The sequence below is a fragment of the Schistocerca piceifrons genome, chromosome 4, assembly GCF_021461385.2.
Source record: "Schistocerca piceifrons isolate TAMUIC-IGC-003096 chromosome 4, iqSchPice1.1, whole genome shotgun sequence".
Classification (NCBI taxonomy): Eukaryota; Metazoa; Arthropoda; class Insecta; order Orthoptera; family Acrididae; genus Schistocerca; species Schistocerca piceifrons.
In genome coordinates this window covers 327,623,829-327,649,655 of record NC_060141.1, presented here as the reverse complement: position 1 = coordinate 327,649,655, position 25,827 = coordinate 327,623,829, and the positions used below count along the sequence as shown (strand labels likewise).

The window sequence follows — 25,827 nt, the reverse complement described above, 5'->3', positions numbered from 1 at the left end:
CGTCTATGGAATGTGTGGTTTGTTTGCCTGTTGTTTCTAATATTAACTAGTGCGTTAACTTTCTGTAAGTGTGTGCAGTTGTTGTTGTTGTTGTTGTTGTTTTCCCCACTTTCTTTCCATTAGAACTTACGCATTATATTTGACTCTATTCATGATGTTGATAAATATTTCTGAGGTTTTTATGATTTGCTGGTTCAGGATGAGTTTAGAACAATTCAAGGGTGAACATATCCTTCTTGGAATGCCGGTATTTAATTTCCTGTTTCAGCCAACCCATGTTTGCTTTGTACTTGGCATGTTGTACTGCAGGTGATATACTGTTTACAGTGATGTGTACATACTTAAGTGTTACTTTATGTGAGAGAAAATTTTTGTTGAATGGCACCGAGATTATCACTTTCTGTTCAAAGAAATTTCCGTGACCATATTTGCTTCCCAGTATATAATAAAGAAATGTAGTTCCGCCTTGAGCAAACACAATTTTTCTTGTTTTACATACTGTAGTAACACTGTTCACGTTTACGTCGCACTACACTTAGTGTAGACCGGGACTGTGTCCTAGGCATGCCCGATCTTGACTGACTGGGCACGGCCCGTGCTGCCGGAGTTGTTGTTGTTGTTGTTGTTGTTATGCCAGCAGAGGTCGCGTCTGAATTCTCGCGTGCCCTCTGGTGGACGGGACTCTACTTGTGGCAACTACCGTCCATGATGCGCCGTGCCAATGTGCGCCTCCCGCGATCTTTCTGGTGGCTACTACACTCCTCCTCCTCCTTCGGGGGGTGAAGCCACTGTGATCCACTGCATCGGAAGGTGGAGCGACGGGCAGGAGCGATGACCTCCACATCCATTGGATGGCCGGAGTCGAGGGGATCTGCCAACCCTAGAGCTGGAACCTTCGAATACGGCGGAAAGTGACCCACACGAAGAGGCCCCCGTCGTCCCACAACCGGAGCCCGGGACAGAACGGGCGACAAGCTGTTGAACTCCGGATCCTGTTCCACGCCGGGAGGGGCAAGACCCAGTGACGGGGACGAAGGGGAAGGGACGACCACAGGTGAACAAACCTCCTGAGAAACCGGGCCCGCTAGGGGAGCCGGCTCTCACTGGGGCATCTCGAACGATGGCGATGCCGGTGCTGGAGCTACTGGAGGCTGCCAAGGCTGAGAACCATCGCAGTGCGGCAGAGGCACAGCGGGGAGAGGAGGCAACGTCCCCTGCGAAACCAACACAGGTGCCGGCAATGGGGAAGCCGGTGTCCGAGAGGGCGGAGGGTGGGTGCCCGAACGTGGACGGAGCTGATTTTGGTGAAGATGTACCACCCGGTCCCCCGCCTGCAAGGTATAGAGCCGGTGGCCATTTCGGCACAGGACCACCGCTGGTAGCCAACCCACGGGCCCAGACCGACATACCCAGTGGAAAACCAGGTACTCCGTGTTGTGAAGACTGGCGAGGACCAGGCCGGAGGAGGTGCAGCAGAGTCCTAGGTTGACGCCCATGGAGGAGCTCTGCGGGGCTGTGGTCTCCCATTGGTGTGGTCCGGTATGCCGTCAAGAAAAACGTCAATGCTTCCTCCGCAGGAAATTCGTGCACATACTTTTTCATCTGCGTCTTAAATGTGTGCACCATGCACTCGGCTTCCCCATTCGATTGTGGATGGAAGGGGGGAGAGCAAACGTGCCGAATACTGAAGCGCCTACAAAAATCCTGGAAGGTCTGCGAAATAAACTGCGGTCCATTGTCTGAGACCAGGGTGATTGGCAGACCTTCCACAGAAAAGATTTTTGCTAGTGCCTGGATTGCAACTTCGGAAGTGGTTGAGGAGCAGCGAACCACATATGGGAATCGGGAATAAGCATCAATGACAATGAGCCAAAAACCGTTGAGAAACGGGCCCGCAAAATCGATGTGAACACGTTCCCATGCTTGGGTTGCCGGTGGCCATGAAGAGAATGCCGCCCTGGGAGATGCTTGTTGGCTCGCACACTGGGAACAGGCGGCCACCAAGTGCTCAAGTTCTCTGTCAATACCGGGCCAGTACACATGTCTGCGAGCCAAGGTTTTAGTACGGGAAACACCCCAGTGCCCCGCATGTAATAATGTGAGGACCTCCCATCGTAAACTTGCAGGAACAACCACGCGAGGAGCTGTATCATCGGTAGCCAGAAGGAGAACGCCTTCCAAGACCGAGAGGCGGTCCCGTAGAAGAAAATAATTACGAAGAGGGTCCGAGGCCCGGCCCGGAGGGCGGGATGACCACCCCTGCTGAATGAGGCGAACTACTAGCCGGAGAACCGGGTCAGCTGCCGTTTCCCTGGCGACTCGAGATCTAGTGATCGGGAAGCCATCAACCGCTTGGCGGGACGTCACATCCAAATGAAAACACACAATCTCCTCTCGATCGAATGTAGGATCCGGGCCCACCGGAAGACGGGAAAGAGCGTCGGCGTTGGCATGCTGTCCTGTAGGGTGAAAATGAATGTCATAATGGTACTTAGAGAGGAACAAGGCCCAGCGCTGTAGTCTGTGGGCCGCCCTATCCGGAATCTGAGAGGCGGGGCCAAATATCAATATTAACAGCTTATGGTCAGTGATTAACTGAAACTTCGTGCCATACAAGAAAGGGTGAAACTTGGTAACAGCATAGACAATGGCCAAAGCCTCTTTTTCCACCTGGGAGTAATGGGCCTGCGCGGGACTAAGCGTTTTAGACGCAAACGCCAGTGGTTGCTCGGAACCATCTGCGTTGCGATGGGCCAGGACCGCCCCCACCCCATACTGCGAAGCGTCTGTAGCCAGGACCAATGGCTTACGGGGATCAAAAGTAGCCAAACAAGGGGCGGACGTGAGGAGGCCCTTCAACGAGGTGAACGCTCACTCGCATGCAGGCGACCAATCAAAAGGAACACCCTTGCGCAGAAGGCAGTACAGGGGGTGGGCTATAGTGGAAGCCCTGGGAATGAACCGGTGGTAATAGGCTATCTTGCCTAAAAAAGCTTGTAACTCTTTCAGCGAAGCGAGCCGAGGAAGGTTGACAATACCTTGGACCAAACTTCCTAGTGGCTGGATACCGTGCCGAGAGATGGTGTAGCCCACATACTCAATGGATGGTTGAAAGAAGGTTGACTTATGCAGGTTGCAACGCAAGCCCACAGACCTGAATTTGAGAAAGAGGGTGCGAAGGTTGTGCAAGTGTTCCTTCGTGCTGCGGCCTGTGACAATTATGTCATCCAGGTAATTAATACAATGAGGAATTGTCGACATGACATGCTCAAGATAACGCTGGAATATCGCCGGGGCACTGGATATTCCAAAGGCCAACCGCTGGTATTGGTAAAGGCCAAACGGGGTGTTGACGACCGCCAACCATTTGGAGTCCTCATCAAGTGGTATCTGATGATAAGCCTCCGACAGATCGATTTTCGAAAAATATTGGCCTCCCACCACGGATGAGAACAATTCATCAGCACGAGGCAAAGGATAGGTGTCCACCACCAATTGGGAATTAATGGTGGCCTTGAAATCGCCACAAAGACGTAATTTTCCCGAGGGCTTCCTGACAATAACGAGGGGCGAAGCCCACTCACTGGAAGAAATGGGAAGAACGACCCCTAGGGCTGTCAGCTGGTCTAGCTCTTCCTTTACCTGAGGGCGGAGAGCCAAGGGGATCTGCCTCGCGCGTAGAAAACGCGGGCGAGCCGACGCCTTCAATGTTAAGTGAGCTTCAAAATCTGAAACACGCCCTAGGCCCTCCACAAAAATATCTGGAAAGTCGGAGATCAAAGATTCCAAAGATTGATAGGGAACGTCTTCGGAGACCAACTGGATGGTGTCAGTGATAGAAAAACCGAAAGCTTGAAAGGCATCCAGGCCAAAAAGGTTAGCTGAGCTCGCATCACTGACAACAATAAAAGTAATAGGCCGAATGACTGATTTGTAAGTCACGTCGGCAGTGAATTGACCCAGTAGGGGAATGAACTGTTTACCATAACCGCGTAGACGCCGGTAAACTGGCGCCAACGGGGGCGATCCAAGGTCGGAATAAGTTTGTACATTCAACAACGAAACTGCCGCGCCCGTATCGACTTGCAGTTGTAACCGGCGCGACCGAACCGACACCTCGATAAAGAGTTTGCGTGCCGATGCGGCGGGAGCCTGGCCCGATGAAACTTCCTGAATGTCAACGTCTATGTCCTCTATACCTGCTTCCTTCGATTCTTTTGAGGCTGAGCGGCAAACTTTAGCAATGTGACCTTTTCTATTACATTTGCCACAAACGGCCCAATGCTGGGGGCACTCTGATCGATTATGATGTATATAGCACGACGCACAGGACGGCAACAGGGGCCGGCGGCCGGAATTCTGTTTACGCGCCGTGCGGGAGCGGCCGTAACGGCCGGATTGAACCGCTCGCACGTCGTCCACCCCCGACACAGTGGACGCGGCCGCGCTGCCCTGAACCTCCGCGACGTCGCACCACGCTTCCAGCTGTTGACCTGCTGCGTGAGAGACTTCATACGATTGAGCAATGGACAGGACTTCCTCGAGGGAAGGGTTTTCTAACTGCAGGGCCCGTTGCCGGACCTCCCTATCAGGGGCCGAACGAACAATGACGTCGCGTACCATAACGTGGGCGTACGACTCTCGCGACTGCTCCGTGACAAAATGACACTTGCGACTAAGACCGTGCAGGGTAGCGGCCCACGCCCGGTAAGACTGATGGGGCTGTTTCTTGCATTGATAGAACTCGACCCTAGCCGCCACAACATGCGTGCGGCGGCAATAATATGAAGACAGCAATGAACACAATGCGTCAAAAGACAAGGACGAGGGTTCCTGCAACGGCGCTAGCTGCCGCAAAACTTGATACAGCGAGGGAGATATCCAAGACAAGAAGAGAGTATGACATACCTCCGCATCGGAAAATGAAACGCCTGGAAATGCTGCTGAAGGCGATGTTCATATGCGTCCCAATCCTCCGCTGTCTCGTCATACGAGGGAAAGGGAGGAGGGAATGGCGCCGGAGCAGACGGCGTGGAGAGCAACGCCGGAAGCACTTGTTTCATGGTGGCCATGAGTTCCGTCTGCTGCGTAACCAAAACTCGCACCAAATCCTCCATGCCGTGGATAATCTGCGAAACCGCAACGACGACGCAACACGCGAACGAACGACCCTACTCGTTGCCAATTGTGTAGTAACACTGTTCACGTTTACGTCGCACTGCACTTAGCGTAGACCGGGACTGTGTCCTAGGCATGCCCGATCTTGACTGACTGGGCACGGCCCGTGCTGCCGGAGTTGTTGTTGTTGTTGTTGTTGTTGTTGTTGTTATGCCGGCAGAGGTCGCGTCTGAATTCTCGCGTGCCCTCTGGTGGATGGGACTCTACTTGCGGCAACTACCGTCCATGACGCACCGTGCCAATGTGCGCCTCCCGCCATCTTTCTGGTGGCTACTACACATACCATACATGTTTCAGAGGAGGTTCTCTATCTCATAGGGTTTTATTTTATTATGTGTTGAACAAAATACAAATAATTTACGCATTGTGATATTTACCAGTTTTTGAGGTATCTTATTTACATTACTGAAAGTACTGACAAAAATATTAATGTGAAAAATAAGTATATAACTTATTATTATACTTCGGTGTTCACAAGTCAGTCTGCTGTTTGCAACACAGCTGTAACTATTGCTTTAGGGTATGTAATCTGCAACTAATAAGCATTTGTCAATGTTTCGTGATGTAAACTTTCAAATTTTAGACCTAATATGGTATTATTGATTTTTTTTATGGCTCTGCTTTCATTATATTATGTTGATTTGTAAACAGAGCTAACTGTTTCATTCTTTGACTAGCGTTTTTTATGTTACAGCACTGTTTTTTGAAACATGATAAACAAACTGAACCAGAAAATTAAAATTAAAATGAAAAATACACCCAACCCACAGCAGCAAATAGATCAACAACAATACATAAACACAGGCTACAGGTACACAGAACATAAACTCGTGTAATGCAAACATACGTAGCACATCTGAAAAAGGAACATCCACAAAAAAGAAAAAAAAGAAAAAACAAACAAATGGCACACATTCACCTACAGTAACAAAGCAGCTCACAGAATAGACAATATATTTAAAAAACATGGGTTGAAAATTGCCTGCAGAACAAACAAGTCTATACCAAAGAAACCTGGGGCAACTAACACAATCACAGATAAACAGAGCACATCTGCGATCTACTAACTCACGTGTTAAGACTGCAACTCAATTTATGTTGGACAAACAAGCAGAAATTTTAACATCAGGTACACTGAATACAGAAAGCCACTTATGAGTACCAACAGTCATTCCACATTTGCACATCATCTCTTGGACAAGAAATGTAAACCTACAGAGAAAAACACAGACTTAAAAATTTGTAAATGCAGCAGTAGCCCTCCACGCAGACTTACAGTAGAGGAGAATTACCTTATTCAAAAAACTGTAGTAGAAGGAAAAGATGTGATGAATGAATACTTACCAATTGGTAAGTATCATAATGCATAAATTCTTTGGGTGTTGTTCAACAGATAATTAAATAAAACTCACTGAATATGGAGAAACGTTCTGAAACATGTATGGGTAGTAAAACAAGAAAAACTGTAGTCGTTAAAGACAGAACCCCATTTCCTTATTATGTGTTAGAAAGCTTACGTGGACAAGGAAGGTATTTCAACCATAACATTACTATCCATTCTTTCTGTTTCCATGCTCCAAATTTTGTTTTATTGTTGTAATATATTTTATTATTGTGACCTTCGGTTTTCTGTTTTTGAGATATGGTGACACCTCTGGAAAGGGAAAGCCTTAAATGTCATAAGATTTTAACTGATGCAATAGAATTTTACCATCTACTTAGTCAAAGGCCTTGGCAAGGTTACGAAAATGCCGTAAGTTTAATTAGTCTTCTTTAATTCTACCAGAACTGAGTTTATTAAATCATATATAATTTTCTCTTTAGAGAACCCTGTACAGAACCCAAATTTACCACTGATGTATAATTTTGAATCATCGGGCAGCTTCTTCCACAATGCCCACACAATTTCAGATTCAGAATTCTAATTTAAGGAACCAGTTATCACAATATTCTGTTGTGAAATCCTTTCCTTGAAAATCTGATGCTAACTAGATGATATATTCTCATTACAAGCTGTCTTGTTTCTGTTCTGTTCATAATTCTTCTACAAATCTGTTTTATAAATTCTGAAAAAGTCATATTCAGTATGTCTCAGTTTAATCCTAATGTACTGTTTTACTGGCCAGGATATCAACCTCTGTGTTGATTTTTTTCCTGATTGCACATAGTCACTGATTAAGTTCTTCCACAATTCTCAATAAAGTTCAGTGGATGCAGACTTCCCTCTTTCTTTTTTGGATCAAACTTTACTTATTTATTTAACAGTTCAACCTTGTATTCACATGTGGTGACCAGGTCTGCCGATTCTGTATTTGATGCTGCAAAGATTCCAGTTGGCTACAGATTTCTGAAGGAGGAAGTGTTTCTTTCACCTTCACTTGCAGCTTTTATTCAAGAATTTACATATTTCTTTATGTTATTCTGTTTACAGTAAACAGTATCTCTGATTTTTACAAAGTTTTCTGACTTGGTTCTACGTTTTCATCCTTGCAATCTGATGACTTAAGTTTTGTCATCAGTGCTATACAGATCGCATTCCCTCTTAGCTGCAGCAATGCTGTATGTGACTGAATCACTTCTTTCCATGCTTCTGGCTTGGAATAGCTGTTGCATTATGCTTGTAGCAGCTGCGTGCACGAAACTGATTGCAGCCTCAGTGTCAGCTTCACCCGACACTGCAAAAGGTTGGTGTCAGAAAGTGGTTCAGATATTCTGTAATAGGCTGCTTTCTCAATAGTTTTTGAGAACATGGGAAGAATAGAGATAAGTCTATAATTAGAGGTCATTAGTATATGTTTAAGTTGAATGAAAATGAACAGATGGAAAAAAGTAAGTGAATTATTTCTTATTTTGAAAATAATCCCAATTTCTGGTAATACATTTATCCCACTGTGAGACAAGATCATCAGTGCCATGGAAAAGGTTTTTGCAGTTGCTTACAGAACCGTGTGCACCTTTTTGTCTGACGCAAATTGGCGGCCATGAATGTCTTCCTTCAGGACTCCGAAAATATCGAAATTGCATGGGAAGAGATTAGGAATGTGTGGAGGATGTGTAAGGGCTTTCCAGTGGAACTTCTGCAGCATAGTCGAAACAAACTTGGCAACATGTGGGCCCATCCTCTCTCCATAGGTGAACCCCAAGTCATCCTCATCTGCTGCTGGTCAACATGCTGGTCCAATTTTACATATCTTTTTACATTTCCTAATATTACTTTCAATTCTTGGCATTGTCAATGTTCCAGATGTCTCTGTCCTGTTATTTTCATACGGCATTGTAACACGCTTAGATGGCTTTTATTTTTACTTTGGGTAAGCAGTCTTGTCCTCCATGGACTTCTTTTGTACAAGGGACTGTTGACCACGTAGTTTGATCCCTTAACTCTCACACAACCAAGTAAGTAATTCAGTGTTAACATACAATCATGTAAGTGCAGCTCTTAAATTTCTGAACTTCCATGTTGTGATCTGGTAACCCTAAGACATCTATGAAAATACCTTCAGATTTTTTTCTTATATTTGAAAAAAAAAGGTAATTTGATTTTTAACCTTTGTGCATTCCAAGTTCCCAGTTTTCTTTTGTTTCTATCCTAAGTGTTGTAACTTTATATGTAGTTATTCAGAAACTCTGGCTTCCCAAGACATTTACCCAAAAAAGGGTGAAAATGTTGGAAACCACAGGGACTGGGCAGCCAGTGCTTTATTTACACTTAATGTTTTTGGAAATTAGGTGGTCATAACTACTTGTAGAAGCATTCAAATTTAGACCATCCTGTGTGTGGTGCAATGCTTGAGTCACACCCATGTGAGATAGCCCTATCCTGTTCAGTGACTTTTGAAGCACTACATTTACGTGCTTGATAAAACAAATCATCCAAGGGAAGCTATATGGCTGTCAGCCTCAATCGAATAGTTGGGCTACAGGCCAAACTGTTTCTGGCACCCTAGTAATCACTGCATCACCTTCCTTATGAAGGTAATTTGCCAAAGAACCTAAATCACACATGGCATTGCTGTGCTGTAAACTTGGCTTAAAATAGTAGTTACACATTATTCTCTATCCAGGTTGTTCTGTGGTTATTTGCAGGAGGACACTCTTTGTTGTTTAAAGTGTTTATTACTATTGTTAATACTTGAATTTTTCCCCTATTTTGTCAAATTCTTCCTGAACTCAGTGTCTTCACACTTTTGTCTACAATCTCCATAGGAATGAAGACATCTAGATTAAAGCTAGCAGACTTGCAGTATCTGTTAAATCCCTTGCCTGATTTAACAAGTTTGATCACCGTCCTGTCCTTTACACTGTTCGGAAACTTATGCCTCCAACTGCAGCTTTCAGCTGTTCTAATTCTTCCTGTGCTACTGACTAATCATCTTTGTTTTAAGGAATACAGCTCCTTCTCCATATCATGGAGTGATAAACTCAACAGCTGGAGCACCAATGCCCAGAACCACATCCTTCCAAGCATTTCACTTCAAAGTATCCAACATGGGGAAAAACAATAGGCAGTCATCAGACTTCTGACCCCTTTGCAATACTTTGCTGCAGTTTTTACACTTCTCCAATTTGTCAATATTTATTTAGCGTAGTCAGATTACTTAATCCCAGAATGAATTTTCTCTCTGCTTTGTAGTGTCCACTGATTTGAAACTTCCTGGCACATTAAAACTCTGTACTGGACTGGGGCTTAAACATGGGACCAGGTGAAAAGAAAGGTCTCTGAAGTTTTGAGATGGCACACTGTTTTAGTGTGCCAGGAAGTTTCAGATTATGTAATATTAACTGTTCAGCGAAAAATGATGATTAGGTGTTTTTTGCTGTTGTATTAAATCAACAATAACTGGCTTGTGATATTTATTTTGCACGAGCAACATTACTTAGTTAACAAAACATTGCATTACTTAAATAGTTGTCCATGAAAGATGTTATTTCGAAAACTAATGGTTTATTCCTTCTCAGTAACAGACAGAAAGGAAAGGCTGATTCAGGAGAACATCATTTACTGTGGATCTTTGCTGACTCAGTATTCAGAATGATATTTTGCCCACCTTTTTTATTTTAAAAAAAAGCACGTACCAACTATGTTCATGTATTAGTTAAGATATTAGGCTCACATTTGAAAAGGACAGAGTTCAAACTCATTTCTAGCCTTCCAGGTTCAGTTTTCCCTAAATTAATTAAGGCAAATGGCGGTACCCACTGTCAACAATATGTTAAACTCTAATCTTCCTTTTCTTCCATTTAGTCTTTCATCTTTCTTCCCACATCCTTCCTTTGGGCCTCACCAAGAAGAGGCGAGTACTTTTGAAAATGTGGTTTGCACTGCTATTTTTTTCATGTGGGGGTTTCACCCTCAATTGCCATGTGTATTATAGAAAACAGATTTGGTTCTTAGAGTGTGTTAAGGAAAATGATTTTGGTATTTATTGAACTATACTTACTAGCCATTAATATGTCAGCATTAAACACTAAATTTCTTCATTTTAGGTAACATCATTTTAGTTTAGAGTTTTACCTGTAATTTGAATCGTTTTTAACCAAAGCCAGTTGGTAATGTTACGTGTATGTATTACTCAGTTGTAAAAACATTAAACTTTAATGATGCTTTTGTTACAGTTTTTCTTTGACACTGGTTGATTCAATGGACACCTTAGTTGTAAGTATTAGTTAGGTACTTCTGTGATGATTACAGTAACGGACACAGCTGAACTAATATTATATAAAGCGATTTGTGTTCTAGGTTCTTGGTGACCTGGAAGAATTTGAATATGCCGTGAAGCGTGTGTCAAAGGATGTGTCATTTGACAATGATGTGATAGTATCAGTTTTTGAGACAAATATTAGAGTACTTGGGTGAGTAAAGTATATAATTTATTAAGTCTTGTCATTTTTTGGATTTGTGTCCTTTCATTCAATCTTAGTTAAAGTTCGTGAAATCAGATACAATGATGAATGAGTTAATGAAGATAGAACTGGAATCTGAAACATTTGCATTTAAATGCCAATGTATCAGCTACAAACTGATGGCATGAGTAGCATATGTTCCAACAGTAGTTGCAGTAAGTATTTTTCTGTTGATATGTTGCACATTCAAGTGTTGGAAAAAACAAAGTATATTGTTTTGATGTGATTGTTGGTATGTAGATGGAATGCAACTGAGTGGCTGCTGTGTTAAATATCAGACTACAAATACAGAGGTCAAGGGTTGTGTCTTCGATTGGCCCTGTGATATTTCTCTTTACTCACTCCATCGTTCGCCTCTAGCCGTAAACTTTATATGTGAAATGTGACAAGCTGGATGTGATTTGTTGTTCATGTTTAAACTATAGGCCCTCTGTAACTGGTTAAATCAGCTCAAATGTCAGGAGGAGTCAAGGACATATCACCTCCAATTGAACTGCTCAGAGTAAACCACAAGGGTGTTTGAATGCAGTCTACAGTTTGAGGGCAGTTTTACCATATAAGGATGACAAGATGTCTTCATTTGAGGTTGAAGCTCTGTTGTCTGTGTTTGCTTTAACAATACATATCTTGTTTTTACATATTGTTTTTCGCCCCAGACATGTTTCACTGCAGTTGCAGCATCATCAGTGGGTTTTTTATTTTATGGCTTCTTGCTGTATTAAGTTTTTACAGTGTCTGTTTTTGCTCACAGTTTGTCATATTTTCTTTTTTCTCATCTTCTTCACTGTCAAGTTCTGTGTATTGAGTTGTTGCTGTCACTGTTCTCCAGCAGAAAATAACATTGAATAAGATGAGAAAAAAGAAAATGTGACAACTGTAAAGAAAAACAGACACTATAAAAATGTAATACAGCAAGAAAACCACACCATGTTGTAAGAAACCATAATAAAAAAAAAAACCATTGATGATGCTGCAGCTGCAGTGAAACACGTCTGGGACAAAAAACAAAATTGTGTTTTTCTAAAGGCAGACCCCACCCAAAAACATATGTAAAGATGTCTGTTGTTTTATCATTCATTTGAAATATCACATTTTCAAATGTCAACAGTGAGGAGAGGGTAGATTGCTGTTCACTACATAGAGGAGGCATGGAGTTGAACATGGATACAATGAAAAAGGCTTCTAAAATATTTAAGCTATCAGCCAGAGCTCTTCTTCTGAAATGGAAAACCCACACACACACGGGGCCACTGTCTCCAGAGTCAGAAGCCTAACAGCAATTGCTTTAAATGAGCAATGATCTGCCAGGGTGGCTGGTTGGGGGAAGGAGGAGCATGGTGCAGCTAGGACAGCAATGTAGGGGTACGAGAAGATGCTATGCTTCCCATGGGAGTGTGCAGAAATGTGCTGGGAAAGGCTAAGGCTGCTAGGTGCAGTGTCGGGAGATTGTGTGCTGTGGAGGTGGATATGTGTGTGGGGGGGGGGGGGGGGGGGACAGAGTAGTACAGAAGGGGAAAGGACTAGTAGGTGTGTTGGTTAGACAGAAGGCATGTGTAGTGCTGGTGTGGGAGCAGAACTGGGAAAAGTAGTAGAGGAAATGGACTAGTGAAGGCCGAGGCCTTGGAGGGAGGGGGGGTGGGGGTTATGAGACTGAAGGAGAGTTCCAACCTGTGCAGTTCAGAAAAGCTGGTGTTGGTACGAATGGCGGGAAGTATCTGTATGATGCAGGCTTTGAAGCAGTCATTAAAGTGAAACACATCGTATGGGGTAGCATGTTCAGCAGCTGGGTAGTCCAATTGTCTCTTGGCCACAATTTGGTTGTGGCCATTCATGTGCACAGACAGCTTATTAGTTGTTGTGCCCACTTAGAAAATGGTGTATTGGTTGCAGCTTAGTTTGTAGATCACATAGTTGCTTTCACAGGTAACCCTGCCTTCAGTGGGATAGGAGACACATGCAAAGCACAGTGATAGGTGGTAGTGGGATGATGTATGGGACAGGTTTTGTACCCAGGTCTCTTGCAATGATATGAGGCAAGGCATTTGGAGAATGGACACAGTAGTGATGGAAGAGGGTATAGTGTGGATTTGATGGTCAGCAAAAAACTACTGTGAGGGGGTGGGGAGTATAGTGGGGAGGATATTCCTCATTCCAGGATACAATGAGAGTTAGTCGCAACGCTTTCAGAGAATGTGATTCAGTTGCTTCAGTCCTGGATGCTACTGAGTCATCACAGTTCTCCTTAGTGGCTGGTCAGCAGGTATGTGGTAGATGGTAAGTGGCTGGAAGGAAAAGGCACAGGAGATACTTTTCTGGACAATGTTAGGAGGGTAATTTTGCTCTGCGACAAGCTCAGTGAGACCCTTGGCATATATACAGGGTGATTCAAAAAGAATACCACAACTTTAGGAATTTAAAACTCTGCAACGACAAAAGGCAGAGCTAAGCACTATCTGTCGGCGAATTAAGGGAGCTATAAAGTTTCATTTAGTTGTACATTTGTTCGCTTGAGGCGCTGTTGACTAGGTGTCAGCGTCAGTTGATGCTAAGATGGCGACCGCTCAACAGAAAGCTTTTTGTGTTATTGAGTACGGCAGAAGTGAATCGACGACAGTTGTTCAGCGTGCATTTCGAACGAAGTATGGTGTTAAACCTCCTGATAGGTGGTGTATTAAACGTTGGTATAAACAGTTTACAGAGGATGGGTGTTTGTGCAAAGGGAAAAGTTCTGGATGGCCGAGAACGAGTGATGAAAATGTAGCACGCATCCAGCAAGCATTTGTTCGCAGCCCAGGAAAATCGACTCGCAGAGCTAGCAGAGAGCTGCAAATTCCACAATCAACTGTATGGAGAGTCCTACGAAAAAGGTTAGTTATGAAACCTTATCGTCTGAAATTGGTTCAAGCACTGTCTGCAGCTGATAAGATTAAAAGAATCGATTTCTGTGATTTTATCATTGCTCAAATGGAAACAGATGAATCTTTCGTTTCAAAGATTGTGTTTAGTGATGAAGCAACTTTCCACACTAACCGGAAAGTCAACCGTCACAATGTCTGTATATGGGGCACTGAGAATCCGCGGGAAACAACTCAGTATGAACGTGACTCGCCTAAGGTGAACGTTTTCTGTGCCATTTCAGCCAATAAAGTTTTTGGTCCCTTTTTCTTCGAAGGTGCTATTGTAACTGGACTACAGTATCTGGAGATGTTAGAGAATTGGCTGTTCCCTCAGCTCAGACAAGAAGCACAATAATTCATATTTCAGCAGGATGGAGCGCCACCACATTGGCACTTATCTGTCCGTAACTACCTGAACGTCAACTACCCGAGGCGATGGATCGGCCGCCAGGCAGCCCGTGACAGAGCACTTCATCACTGGCCTCCAAGAAGCCCTGATCTTACCCCCTGCGATTTTTTCTTATGGGGGTATGTTAAGGATATGGTGTTTTGGCCACCTCTCCCAGCCACCATTGATGATTTGAAACGAGAAATAACAGCAGCTATCCCAACTGTTACGCCTGATATGCTACAGAGAGTGTGGAACGAGTTGGAGTATCGGGTTGATATTGCTCGAGTGTCTGGAGGGGGGCCATGTTGAACATCTCTGAACTTGTTTTTGAGTGAAAAAAAACCTTTTTAAATTCTCTTTGTAATGATGTATAACAGAAGGTTATATTATGTTTCTTTCATTAAATACACATTTTTAAAGTTGTGGTGTTCTTTTTGAATCACCCTGTATTTTGGAGAGGAGCTGCTCATCACCACATATACAACAACTTGTATGGAAGGGACATAATGGTATGTAACAGGTGGCAGCTGTCGAAATGATGGTATTGTTGGTGGTATGTGTATGTGGTACTGGTGTAGCCATCATTGATATGAATCAACATTGTGGAAGGTGGCTTGCTGGGATGTGGAGGACCAGGTGAAGTGAATGGGAACGGAGGTGTTGAGCTTCTACAGGACAGTGGATAAGGTGTCATCACCCTCAGTCGAGACCACAAAGATGTCATTAGTGAATCTGAGCCAGGTAGGTTTGGGATTTTAGGTGGTTGGGAAGGATTCCTCTAGATAGTCTGTGAATAAGTTGGCACAGGATGGTACCTTGCAGATACCAATTGCTTTACCATAGATTTGTTTGTAGGTGATGCCGTCAAAGGAAATGTAATTGTGTATGAGTATATAGTTTGTCGTGGTGACCAAGGAGGAGGACATAGGTTTGGAGCCAGTTGTCATTGGGAAAGGTAGTGTTAAAAGCAGGAAGGCCATGGGCATTGGAGATGTTAGTGTAGAGGTGGTAACAAGCAGGGTGCCAGGTATTTTTTGATATTTTCAAATGTGATTTCTTTCTGTTACATTCTAGTTCCAAAGATGCCTCTCACTGTGGTCTATTGAGCATTATACTTATGTCATGAGGTTTCAGTTTTCAGCCACTTCAATTTACATCTACCCCTACCCCCTCCACCTCCCGACCCCCTCCCCCTCCCTTTACTCCGCCCCTCCCAAACCCCTCCCCCCTCCCTACCCCTCCCACTCCCCATCCCTCTCCCCCTCCCCCTCCCCTCCCCCTCCCCTCCCTCTCACCCCTCCCCTCCCCCTCCCCTCCCTCTCACCCTCCCCCACCCCTCCCCCTCCCCTCCCTCTCACCCTCCCCTCCCTCTCACCCTCCCCTCCCTCTCTCCCTCCCCTTCCCCTCCATCTCCCCCCTCCCTCCCCCCTCCCTCTCCCCCTCCTCTCCCCCTCCTCTCCCTCTCCCCCTCCTCTCCCCCTCCCCTCCCTCTCCCCCTCCCCTCCCTCTCCCCCTCCCCTCCCTCTCAACCTCCCCTCCCACTCCCCCTCCCCTCCCTATCCCCCTCCCCCCTATCCTCCTCCCCTCCCTCTCCCCCTCCCCTCCCTCTCCCCCTCCCCTCCCTCTACCCCTCCCCTCCCTCTCCCCCTCCCCTCCCTCTCCCTCTCCACCTCCCCTCCCTCTCCACCTCCCCCTCCCTCTCACCTCTCTCTCCCCCTCCTCTCCCCCTCCTCTCCCCCTCCTCTCCCCCTCCTCTCCCCACTCTCTCCCCCTCCCTCTCCCCCTCCCCTCGCTCTCCCCCTCCCCTCCCTCTCCCCCCTCCCCTCTCTCTCCCCCTCCCCTCTCTCTCCCCCTCCCCTCTCTCTCCCCCTCCCCTCTCTCTCCCCCTCCCCTCTCTCTCCCCCTCCCCCTCTCTCTCCCACTCCCCCCTCTCTCCCACTCCCCCCTCTCTCCCACTCCCCCCTCTCTCCCACTCCCCCCCTCTCTCCCACTCCCCCCTCTCTCCCACTCCCCCCTCTCTCCCACTCCCCCCTCTCTACCACTCCCCCCTCTCTCCCACTCCCCTCTCTCTCCCCTCTCACTCCCCTCTCTCTCCCACTCCCCTCTCTCTCCCACTCCCCTCTCTCCCCCCGCCCCTCTCTCTCCCACTCCCCTCTCTCTCCCACTCCCCTCTCTCTCCCACTCCCCTCTCTCTCCCACTCCCCTCTCTCTCCCCCCGCCCCTCTCTCTCCCACTCCCCTCTCTCTCCCCCGCCCCTCTCTTCGCCCCCTCCCCCTCTCTCGCCCCCCTCCCCCTCTCTCGCCCCCTCCCCCCTCTCTCTCCCCCCTCCCCTCTCTCTCGCCCCTCCCCTTCGCTGCCCCTCACCTCCCCTTCGCTGCCCCTCACCTCCCCTTCGCTGCCCCTCACCTCCCCTTCGCTGCCCCTCACCTCCCCTTCGCTGCCCCTTACCTCCCCTTCGCTGCCCCTTACCTCCCCTTCGCTGCCCCCTTACCTCCCCTTCGCTGCCCCCTTACCTCCCCTTCGCTGCCCCCTTACCTCCCCTTCGCTGCCCCCTTACCTCCCCTTCGCTGCCCCCTTACCTCCCCTTCGCTGCCCCCTTACCTCCCCTTCGCTGCCCCCCTTACCTCCCCTTCGCTGCCCCCTTACCTCCCCTTCGCTGCCCCCTTACCTCCCCTTCGCTGCCCCCTTACCTCCCCTTCGCTGCCCCCCTTACCTCCCCTTCGCTGCCCCCTTACCTCCCCTTCGCTGCCCCCTTACCTCCCCTTCGCTGCCCCCTTACCTCCCCTTCGCTGCCCCCTTACCTCCCCTTCGCTGCCCCCTTACCTCCCCTTCGCTGCCCCCTTACCTCCCCTTCGCTGCCCCCTTACCTCCCCTTCGCTGCCCCCTTACCTCCCCTTCGCTGCCCCCTTACCTCCCCTTCGCTGCCCCCTTACCTCCCCTTCGCTGCCCCCTTACCTCCCCTTCGCTGCCCCTTCTCCCCCTCTCGCCCCTTCTCCCCCCTCTCGCCCCTTCTCCCCCCTCTCGCCCCCTTCTCCCCCTTTCGCCCCTCTCGCCCCCCTCTCGCCCCCCCTCTCGCCCCTTCTCCCCCCTCTCGCCCCTTCTCCCCCCTCTCGCCCCTTCTCCCAGCTCTCGCCCCTTCTCGCCCGTTCTCCCCCTCTCGCCCGTTCTCCCCCTCTCGCCCCTTCTCCGCCCCTTCTCCCCCTCTTCTCCCCCTCTCGCCCCTTCTCCCCCTCTCGCCCCTTCTCCCCCTCTCGCCCCTTCTCCCCCTCTCGCCCCTTCTCCCCCTCTCGCCCCTTCTCCCCCTCTCGCCCCTTCTCCCCCTCTCGCCCCTTCTCCCCTTCTCGCCCTCTCGCCCCTTCTCACCCTCTCGCCCCTCTCCCTCCTCCGCCTTCTCTGCCCCCTCCGCCCCTTTCCCCTTCCCCACTTTCTTCCCCTCCCCCTCAATCCCTCTCCCCCTCCGCCCCTTTCCCCTCTCCCCCTCCGCCCTTCCCCGTCTCCCCCCCTCCGCCCCCTTTCCCCTCTCCCCCTCCCCCCTCAGCCCCTTCCCCGTCTCCCCCCTCAGCCCCTTCCCCCGTCTCCCCCCTCAGCCCCTTCCCCCGTCTCCCCCCTCAGCCCCTTCCCCCGTCTCCCCCCTCTGCCCCTTCCCCCGTCTCCCCCCTCCGCCCCTTCCCCCGTCTCCCCCCTCCCCCCCTTCCGCCCCTTCCCCACCTTCCCCATCTCCCCCCTCCGCCCCCTCCCCGCCCCCCTCCGCCCCCTTCCCCGTCTCCCCCCCTCCGCCTCTTTCCCCTCTCCCCTTCCTCCCCCTCCCCCTCACTCCCCCTCCCCCTCCCCCCTCCGCTCTCTCTATTCCCTCCGCCCTCCCCCCTCCGCTCTCTCTATCCCCTCCGCCCTCTCTCCCCCCACCTCCCCCTCTCTCCCCCCTCTCTCCCCCCACCTCACCCCACCTCCGCCCTCTCTCCCCCCCACCTCCGCCCTCTCTCCCCCCCTCTCTCCCCCCACCTCCGCCCTCTCTCCCCCCTCTCCCCCCACCTCCGCCCTCCCTCCCCCCACCTCCGCCCTCCCTCCCCCCTCTCTCCCCCCACCTCCGCCCTCCCTCCCCCCTCTCTCCCCCCACCTCCGCCCTCCCTCCCCCCCTCTCTCCCCCCACCTCCGCCCTCCCTCCCCCTCTCTCCCCCCACCTCCGCCCCTCTCTTCCCCCTCTCTCCCCCCACCTCACCCCACCTTCCCCTCTCTCCCCCCTCTCTCCCCCCCTCTCTCCCCCACCTCACCCCACCTCCCCCCCTCTCCCCCCACCTCACCCCACCTCCGCCCTCTCTCCCCCCTCTCTCCCCCCACCTCACCCCACCTCCGCCCTCTCTCCCCCCCTCTCTCCCCCCTCTATCCCCCCTCTCTCCCCCCACCTCACCCCACCTCCGCCCTCTCTCCCCCCACCTCCGCCCTCTCTCCCCCCTCTCTCCCCCCACCTCACCCCACCTCCGCCCTCTCCCCGCCCACCTCCGCCCTCTCCCCGCCCACCTCCGCCCTCTCCCCGCCCACCTCCGCCCTCTCCCCGCCCACCTCCGCCCTCTCCCCGCCCACCTCCGCCCTCTCCCCGCCCACCTCCGCCCTCTCCCCGCCCACCTCCGCCCTCTCCCCGCCCACCTCCGCCCTCTCCCCGCCCACCTCCGCCCTCTCCCCGCCCACCTCCGCCCTCTCCCCGCCCACCTCCGCCCTCTCCCCGCCCACCTCCGCCCTCTCCCCGCCCTCTCCCCGCCCACCTCCGCCCTCTCCCCGCCCACCTCCGCCCTCTCCCCGCCCTCTCCCCGCCCACCTCCGCCCTCTCCCCGCCCTCTCCCCGCCCACCTCCGCCCTCTCCCCGCCCTCTCCCCCGCCCACCTCCGCCCTCTCCCCGCCCTCTCCCCGCCCACCTCCGCCCTCTCCCCGCCCTCTCCCCGCCCACCTCCGCCCTCTCCCCGCCCACCTCCGCCCTCTCCCCGCCCTCTCCCCGCCCACCTCCGCCCTCTCCCCGCCCTCTCCCCGCCCACCTCCGCCCTCTCCCCGCCCTCTCCCCGCCCACCTCCGCCCTCTCCCCGCCCTCTCCCCGCCCACCTCCGCCCTCTCCCCGCCCTCTCCCCGCCCACCTCCGCCCTCTCCCCGCCCTCTCCCCGCCCACCTCCGCCCTCTCCCCGCCCTCTCCCCGCCCACCTCCGCCCTCTCCCCACCTTCCTCCGCCCTCTCTCCGCCCACCTCCAAGTATTTACATACCCCATATCGTTTTCGGTAGTGTAGTGATGGTATCTCAGACATGACAAAAATGCCTTTTAAGAGTATAATTCCCCTTTTATGAGTATCATATTGTGCTATTCATTTAGTATGATTTAAATCTGTTGTAGATAAGCTGCTTTTTAATTTTAATTTGTGTTGTGTTTCACATTGTAAAAAACACAGCAACTAGTAAAAAAAAAAAAAAAAACTTTTTTTCGTATAGTGGAAAAGCATTAACTGGTAAGAAAGATATTTATCTCTATTCTTGTATTGTCTTATTCTTTTGAAACTAAACTTCCGTTATTATAAAGTCATCCAGTGGTATCTATTTACCGATACTCTTAATAAAAAATAATAATAATAATAAAACTTCAAGGAGAAGTGTTTTGAATGGCAAGACATAATACTACAAATTTTGTCCTGAGATCTTGGCTCATAATGAAAAATTTTCTTTTCACTGGATTTATGAGTCTTGCAGAATACTAGCTGTGTTAATTGTCCACAATGTTATCCATAACTTCATTATCTCTTGCATTTATTCTGAAGCAGGCTTTTAAATATCTACTTCTAATTGTATACTGTTAATAACTGTACCTTGAAATTGGAATTTCAGGGGGCTATTATCAGCACATATTTTAGCAGAATATCTGCAACAGAAAATGGGTGTAATGGAGTGGTATAGAGGAGAAATGTTGAACATGGCAAGAGACCTAGGATACAGACTCCTACCAGCATTCAACACGACTACTGGTATTCCTCATGCAAGAGTAAGTTTTCATTAAATGAAAATTAATTTATTTAATGGATTATGCTTAGAGTCCCTCAGAATTACAGAGAATTTAAAGGTGTTTGTCAGTACTTTAATGAAGAAAGATATTTCATCCATTTGCATGAAATATTGACTATAAAATTGTAAGATATTTTTCAGAAATCACCATCCCTGTGAGCGTGGATGCTGCAAACTTTTATTATTAACTCACAGTAAGATATGATACAACTTACAATATGATGGAAATGTTTTAAAAATCTCACTCAACTTTGTAATGTGATTACTGACAAATTAGTTTCCTAACATCTTGAAGCCAGAGATTACAAAGTTCAGAAAGCTAATGCCTCCTCAAATAGTGTTACTGCAAATTGCCATGGCAAACTAATTTTAGATGGTTGATTAATTGCTGCTTCATCTGGACTCTGAATCCCAAATCCCTGTTAGTTTTCAATGTAGTTTTGGGAGAGATCGCTCTGCCACTGAGAATACGACACCGCTGACAATGACAGAACAGCAGAATTTTCTATGCAGTTGATGAAAGTGTTCTTCAGCCTTTTGAGGATCTACAATACTACTTGCAGGATAAGTATTGGACAGCTCAGTGAGTTAAACCTTCCTAGTATATTTTCCTTTTATATTACCTTTGTCAGAAAGTTCCAGCACAAGTTTTCTAAACAAATAGAAAAATGCATTTACCAAGTAATGATTCTAGCTTCTATCGAAGTAGGATCCTTGGCTATCTGTATGCAGTTGCCAACATTTCTGGAGGTCTTGGAAGGAAGGAGGGAAATTTTCAGCTGCAGTGCTTGTAAGCTCATTTGCCACAGCCCGTTTGGTGCCTGCGATACCTTGATGAAGCTTTTCTTCCAGTCGCCTTTTCACTCGCAGAAACAAGAAAAAAATCACAAGGCAAGAGGTCATGCGAATATAGCGGATGTGGGAAGGCAATAACAGAATGTCTGGCCAGCTACTCGCCAACAGATAAAGCAGTATGGGGACTTGAATTGTCATGTGTTAAGAACAGTCCTGAGAACGCCACAAATTGGGGTGGTGACAATGAATTGCTTGCCACAAATGTTTCAAGACTTCCGTGTAAAGAGTTTAGTTCACTGTTTGACCTGGAGGAATATACTAATGGTGAATTAATCCTTTACTATCAAATAATACAATCGACATTGTCTTTGTCCTCAATGGTTGTTGTTTGACTTTTTTCGAGGTTGGTGATCCAGGACTCTGCCATTCGGCACTTTGACGCTTCATGTTAAGGTCGTACTGGTAGCACCAACTTTCATCACCAGCAGCAGTCATCATTGACAGAAATGTGGGACCACGTCTGGCTCTCTCCAGTAGTTCAGCAGAAATTTTCATGTTTCCTCTTTTCGTTTATCTGTTAAGAGTGTAAGGGACAAGTTTTGCATTAAGATTCCATTTTCCCTATCTTCACGTAAAATCTTACAACACATATTATGATTCATATTAAGTTCTTCTGAGATCGCATGCACAGTTACATGGTGGTCTTCTTGCAATAACTGCCTTAACATGTTCCATGTCTGTATCTGTACATGCTGTAGACAGGCGACCCGCTCTGTGATCATCTTGCACTGGATCTCTGGCTTCATAAAACGTTTAGTGCCACTGAAAACACAACTTCTTGGAAGTGCCTCGCTTGCATATGTGTGCTTAATTATTGTCCACATTTCACTAGGGGTTTTCTTGAGCTTAACGCAAATACTAATGTTCCTCTTTGCTCACAACCAGTATTCCTTGTGTCACCATTACTAATGCACCAGAAACCCAAACAGTGTGTTGCTAAGCACAGCCCTGCCATCTAGTAGCATGGAAGCATGGCCAAGGTCCTTTCAAGGACACACACATACCAGGTAACATAAAAACAACATTTGTTCCTTTATAGTATTTCAAACTCAGAAAAAAACTGTCCTGGAACTTTCTGACATAGGGAGTAAAACCACTTGTTTTCCCTAAACAATGTGGGGTTAGTGACAACTGTTCTCCTAAGGAAGCAGCATCTCTCAAGGGAGTATTGTAAGTAAACAGCAAACTTGCAGATGGTAGCATAACATCTATTTAATATGAACAATGCCATACTCATTACATACATAAGCAAATGAATCAGACACACTTATTAGATATAGTGTTGTGCACGCAAGAATGTGGCTGTGTGATGTGTTCTGTGCAGAGAGATGGAGAATACTTTGTGGTGTCACCAGTGAGTTCTCTGTCCCTGTCCCCCACAACACACTCCAGCTGTTGCCTAACTTGGTAACTGGTAACACTGGGGTGAGAGCTGCTGTGGACTGCTGCTTCTGCTTGTGATGCCAAACAACAGAATTTCTATGATTGTAAAATGGCTGCTGTCACTTCTTAATGTAACACAAATCGTGTGAGTTATGTCACCAATAATCAACACTACAGTGTCTACATAACCCCACCAGATATAAATTAATGTGAAAATCAAGCACACGCTACAGGCTGACTTGCAGAAAGACGCTATTGACTGGAGCACCGTGGTACACTGCACATTGCCACAGCGCGTTGCACTACCACCCGCCTTCTTAAGTGCACACCATTATACCATGCAGCACTTCTTCTTGACCTGGTATGGTGGCAGCAAAATTTTGTTTCATGGACAGCTGAACTGCACCCCCTCCCTCCCTCTGTCCCCAACTCCCTCCCTCCCACTAAACAGTGAGATTGGTTGGAGCTCAATCCAAGGGCAAACATTTGATGGAATATCAGGTATTTTCCACGGAACTGAAGTCTGTGACCTGTGTACCAACCAAGCAAACTCACGCTCATTGATGGTTCCTCAAGCCATTCTAACACAATTCAGATTTGGTGGTGCTGTATATTTCCTTGCTGCTGTAAATGAATAGTTCCAGTCACATACTGTGACAGGCTCTTATATTGTTGGATAATAAGATAAGCATCAGGGGCCCCATTTCATTCCATTTAAAAATCTCTCACATAAAAATGACTCCACAGTTTCCTTGAACAAAGCCTGGCTGGTAAGTGACACACATCGTTTCATGATGATTTTGAAGTATTTGTGCTTTTCCATTGGCATGTGCAAAAGTGTGCCTTGAATTTTTCTCACTTCTATTGTAATCGAGTTATTTTATATACCCTTTGAAATGTGGTGGGTAGCAGTACTAATGCTGACTTGAAACTTCCAGTTCCTCATGCTGTAGTTTTATTTCTGTTCGTAAATGAGTGTTGCCAATAACAAATCGGTGAGTGATTGTTACACTATTCTCCATTAGTCCTATGTTACTGTGCATGATGTTGCCAACAACAATTACTGTATTTACCCGAGTATAAGACAACTCGCATTTTTCAAGAAGGTTTGTGAGAAAAATTCATTTTTAACTTATTCTGACTAATAAAAATTGCAAAATGTTTTACTGACGTACAGTAGCAAGCTAGAAAGCTAACATTTTACCAATTCAAATTTATGCCGTTTATTGAGTGTCTACATTCTTGATAATACTAGGAGAAATACAGTAAATGAAAGGGAATGGTTTACATTTATTTGTGGACTAACCTGCCTTTTTTGCTTAATAATCCTATTATCCGTGGTACACTATTTTTGATCACCATCATCCTAATAGCTCAGCTGTGAAATTTATATCTTCTTTGTCACAAATATTAGGCTATTTCTTCTGAATGTGTTGCAGTTTCTCAGATTGTGGTTATTGTGGGACCTGAGAAAACAGCTATTTTTATCTGGATATGTATCAGATTTTACCTCTACATGGATGTGAGATTCTTACAATGTCTCTTGGTTTCAAACACATTGTCTGCCTGTTGCTCTCTCATTGGCTGCATAACTGACACAACCTCCATCATACATCACAGTTAGTGTCGATGACACTGCAGTACGAAACACATAAGTATACCACAGGCCTCTATCTAGACTTTAACCATCTCCCGCAGAAATAAGTACTGTTGTTAAGTACTCGTCAAATTTTAAAGTCAATGCAGTTCCGACAACAACTAGATCCAGGCAAACTGCAGTTTAAGCATGGTAGATGTTCCTAAAAGGTCAAAGTACGTGGTTGGCACTGTGGCATAATATGCTGCTCATGCGCTACTCCTCTCTTCGAACTCGTCCTAGTTTTCAGCCAAGCTGGTGTCAGTGTTCCCCCTCCATCCCTTCCTTAGTGCTGTACGTGAGCAACTGTGGAACATGGACTGCAGTATCTTCTAGTGTGCAAGTCGTATGTAATAAGAACAACTAATCCATAAATAAAAGATTGCGACCGTGGTTCAGTCCAGTTTCCAATCTTCGCTCATCCCCCCCATCTATTGATGTCTGTTGGTACTATCGTCACGATGGGCCCTGCTGCAATAATTTATTCTTGCGACAACAATTACAGTTTAATATTAATTATTTTGTTTGTTAGACATATCATTCTAGATTAACTTTCCTTCTTGTTTCATCAAATAGGGGTAATGCAGGAGTAGGTTTAATAATGAATAGGAAAATAGGAATGCGGGTAAGCTACTACAAACAGCATAGTGAACGCATTATTGTGGCCAAGATAGATACGAAGCCCACACCTACTACAGTAGTACAAGTTTATATGCCAACTAGCTCTGCAGATGACGAAGAAATTGAAGAAATGTATGATGAAATAAAAGAAATTATTCAGATTGTGAAGGGAGACGAAAATTTAATAGTCATGGGTGACTGGAATTCGAGTGTAGGAAGAGGGAGAGAAGGAAACATAGTAGGTGAATATGGACTGGGGGACAGAAATGAAAGAGGAAGCCGCCTGGTAGAATTTTGCACAGAGCACAATATAATCATAACTAACACTTGGTTTAAGAATCATGAAAGAAGGTTGTATACATGGAAGAACCCTGGAGATACTAAAAGGTATCAGATAGATTATATAATGGTAAGACAGAGATTTAGGAACCAGGTTTTAAATTGTAAGACATTTCCAGGGGCAGATGTGGACTCTGACCACAATCTATTGGTTATGACCTGTAGATTAAAACTGAAGAAACTGCAAAAAGGTGGGAATTTAAGGAGATGGGACCTGGATAAACTAAAAGAACCAGAGGTTGTACAGAGATTCAGGGAGAGCATAAGGGAGCAATTGACAGGAATGGGGGAAATAAATACAGTAGAAGAAGAATGGGTAGCTTTGAGGGATGAAGTAGTGAAGGCAGCAGAGGATCAAGTAGGTAAAAAGACGAGGGCTAGTAGAAATCCTTAGGTAACAGAAGAAATATTGAATTTAATTGATGAAAGGAGAAAATATAAAAATGCAGTAAGTGAAACAGGAAAAAAGGAATACAAACGTCTCAAAAATGAGATCGACAGGAAGTGCAAAATGGCTAAGCAGGGATGGCTAGAGGACAAATGTAAGGATGTAGAGGCCTATCTCACTAGGGGTAAGATAGATACCGCCTAC

The 25,827-nt window shown here is 47.2% G+C and overlaps 1 protein-coding gene across 1 annotated transcript in view; it reads left to right on the top strand.

Moving 5' to 3' along the window:
• Positions 1-25,827, top strand: part of LOC124796335 (ER degradation-enhancing alpha-mannosidase-like protein 3) — a 228,558-nt gene that overhangs the window by 36,910 nt on the left and 165,821 nt on the right. The window contains exons 4-6 of the mRNA XM_047260471.1: positions 10,795-10,834; positions 10,919-11,031; positions 20,228-20,381. Coding sequence (XP_047116427.1) covers positions 10,795-10,834; positions 10,919-11,031; positions 20,228-20,381 — 307 coding nt within the window. The remainder of the gene's footprint in view (positions 1-10,794; positions 10,835-10,918; positions 11,032-20,227; positions 20,382-25,827) is intronic.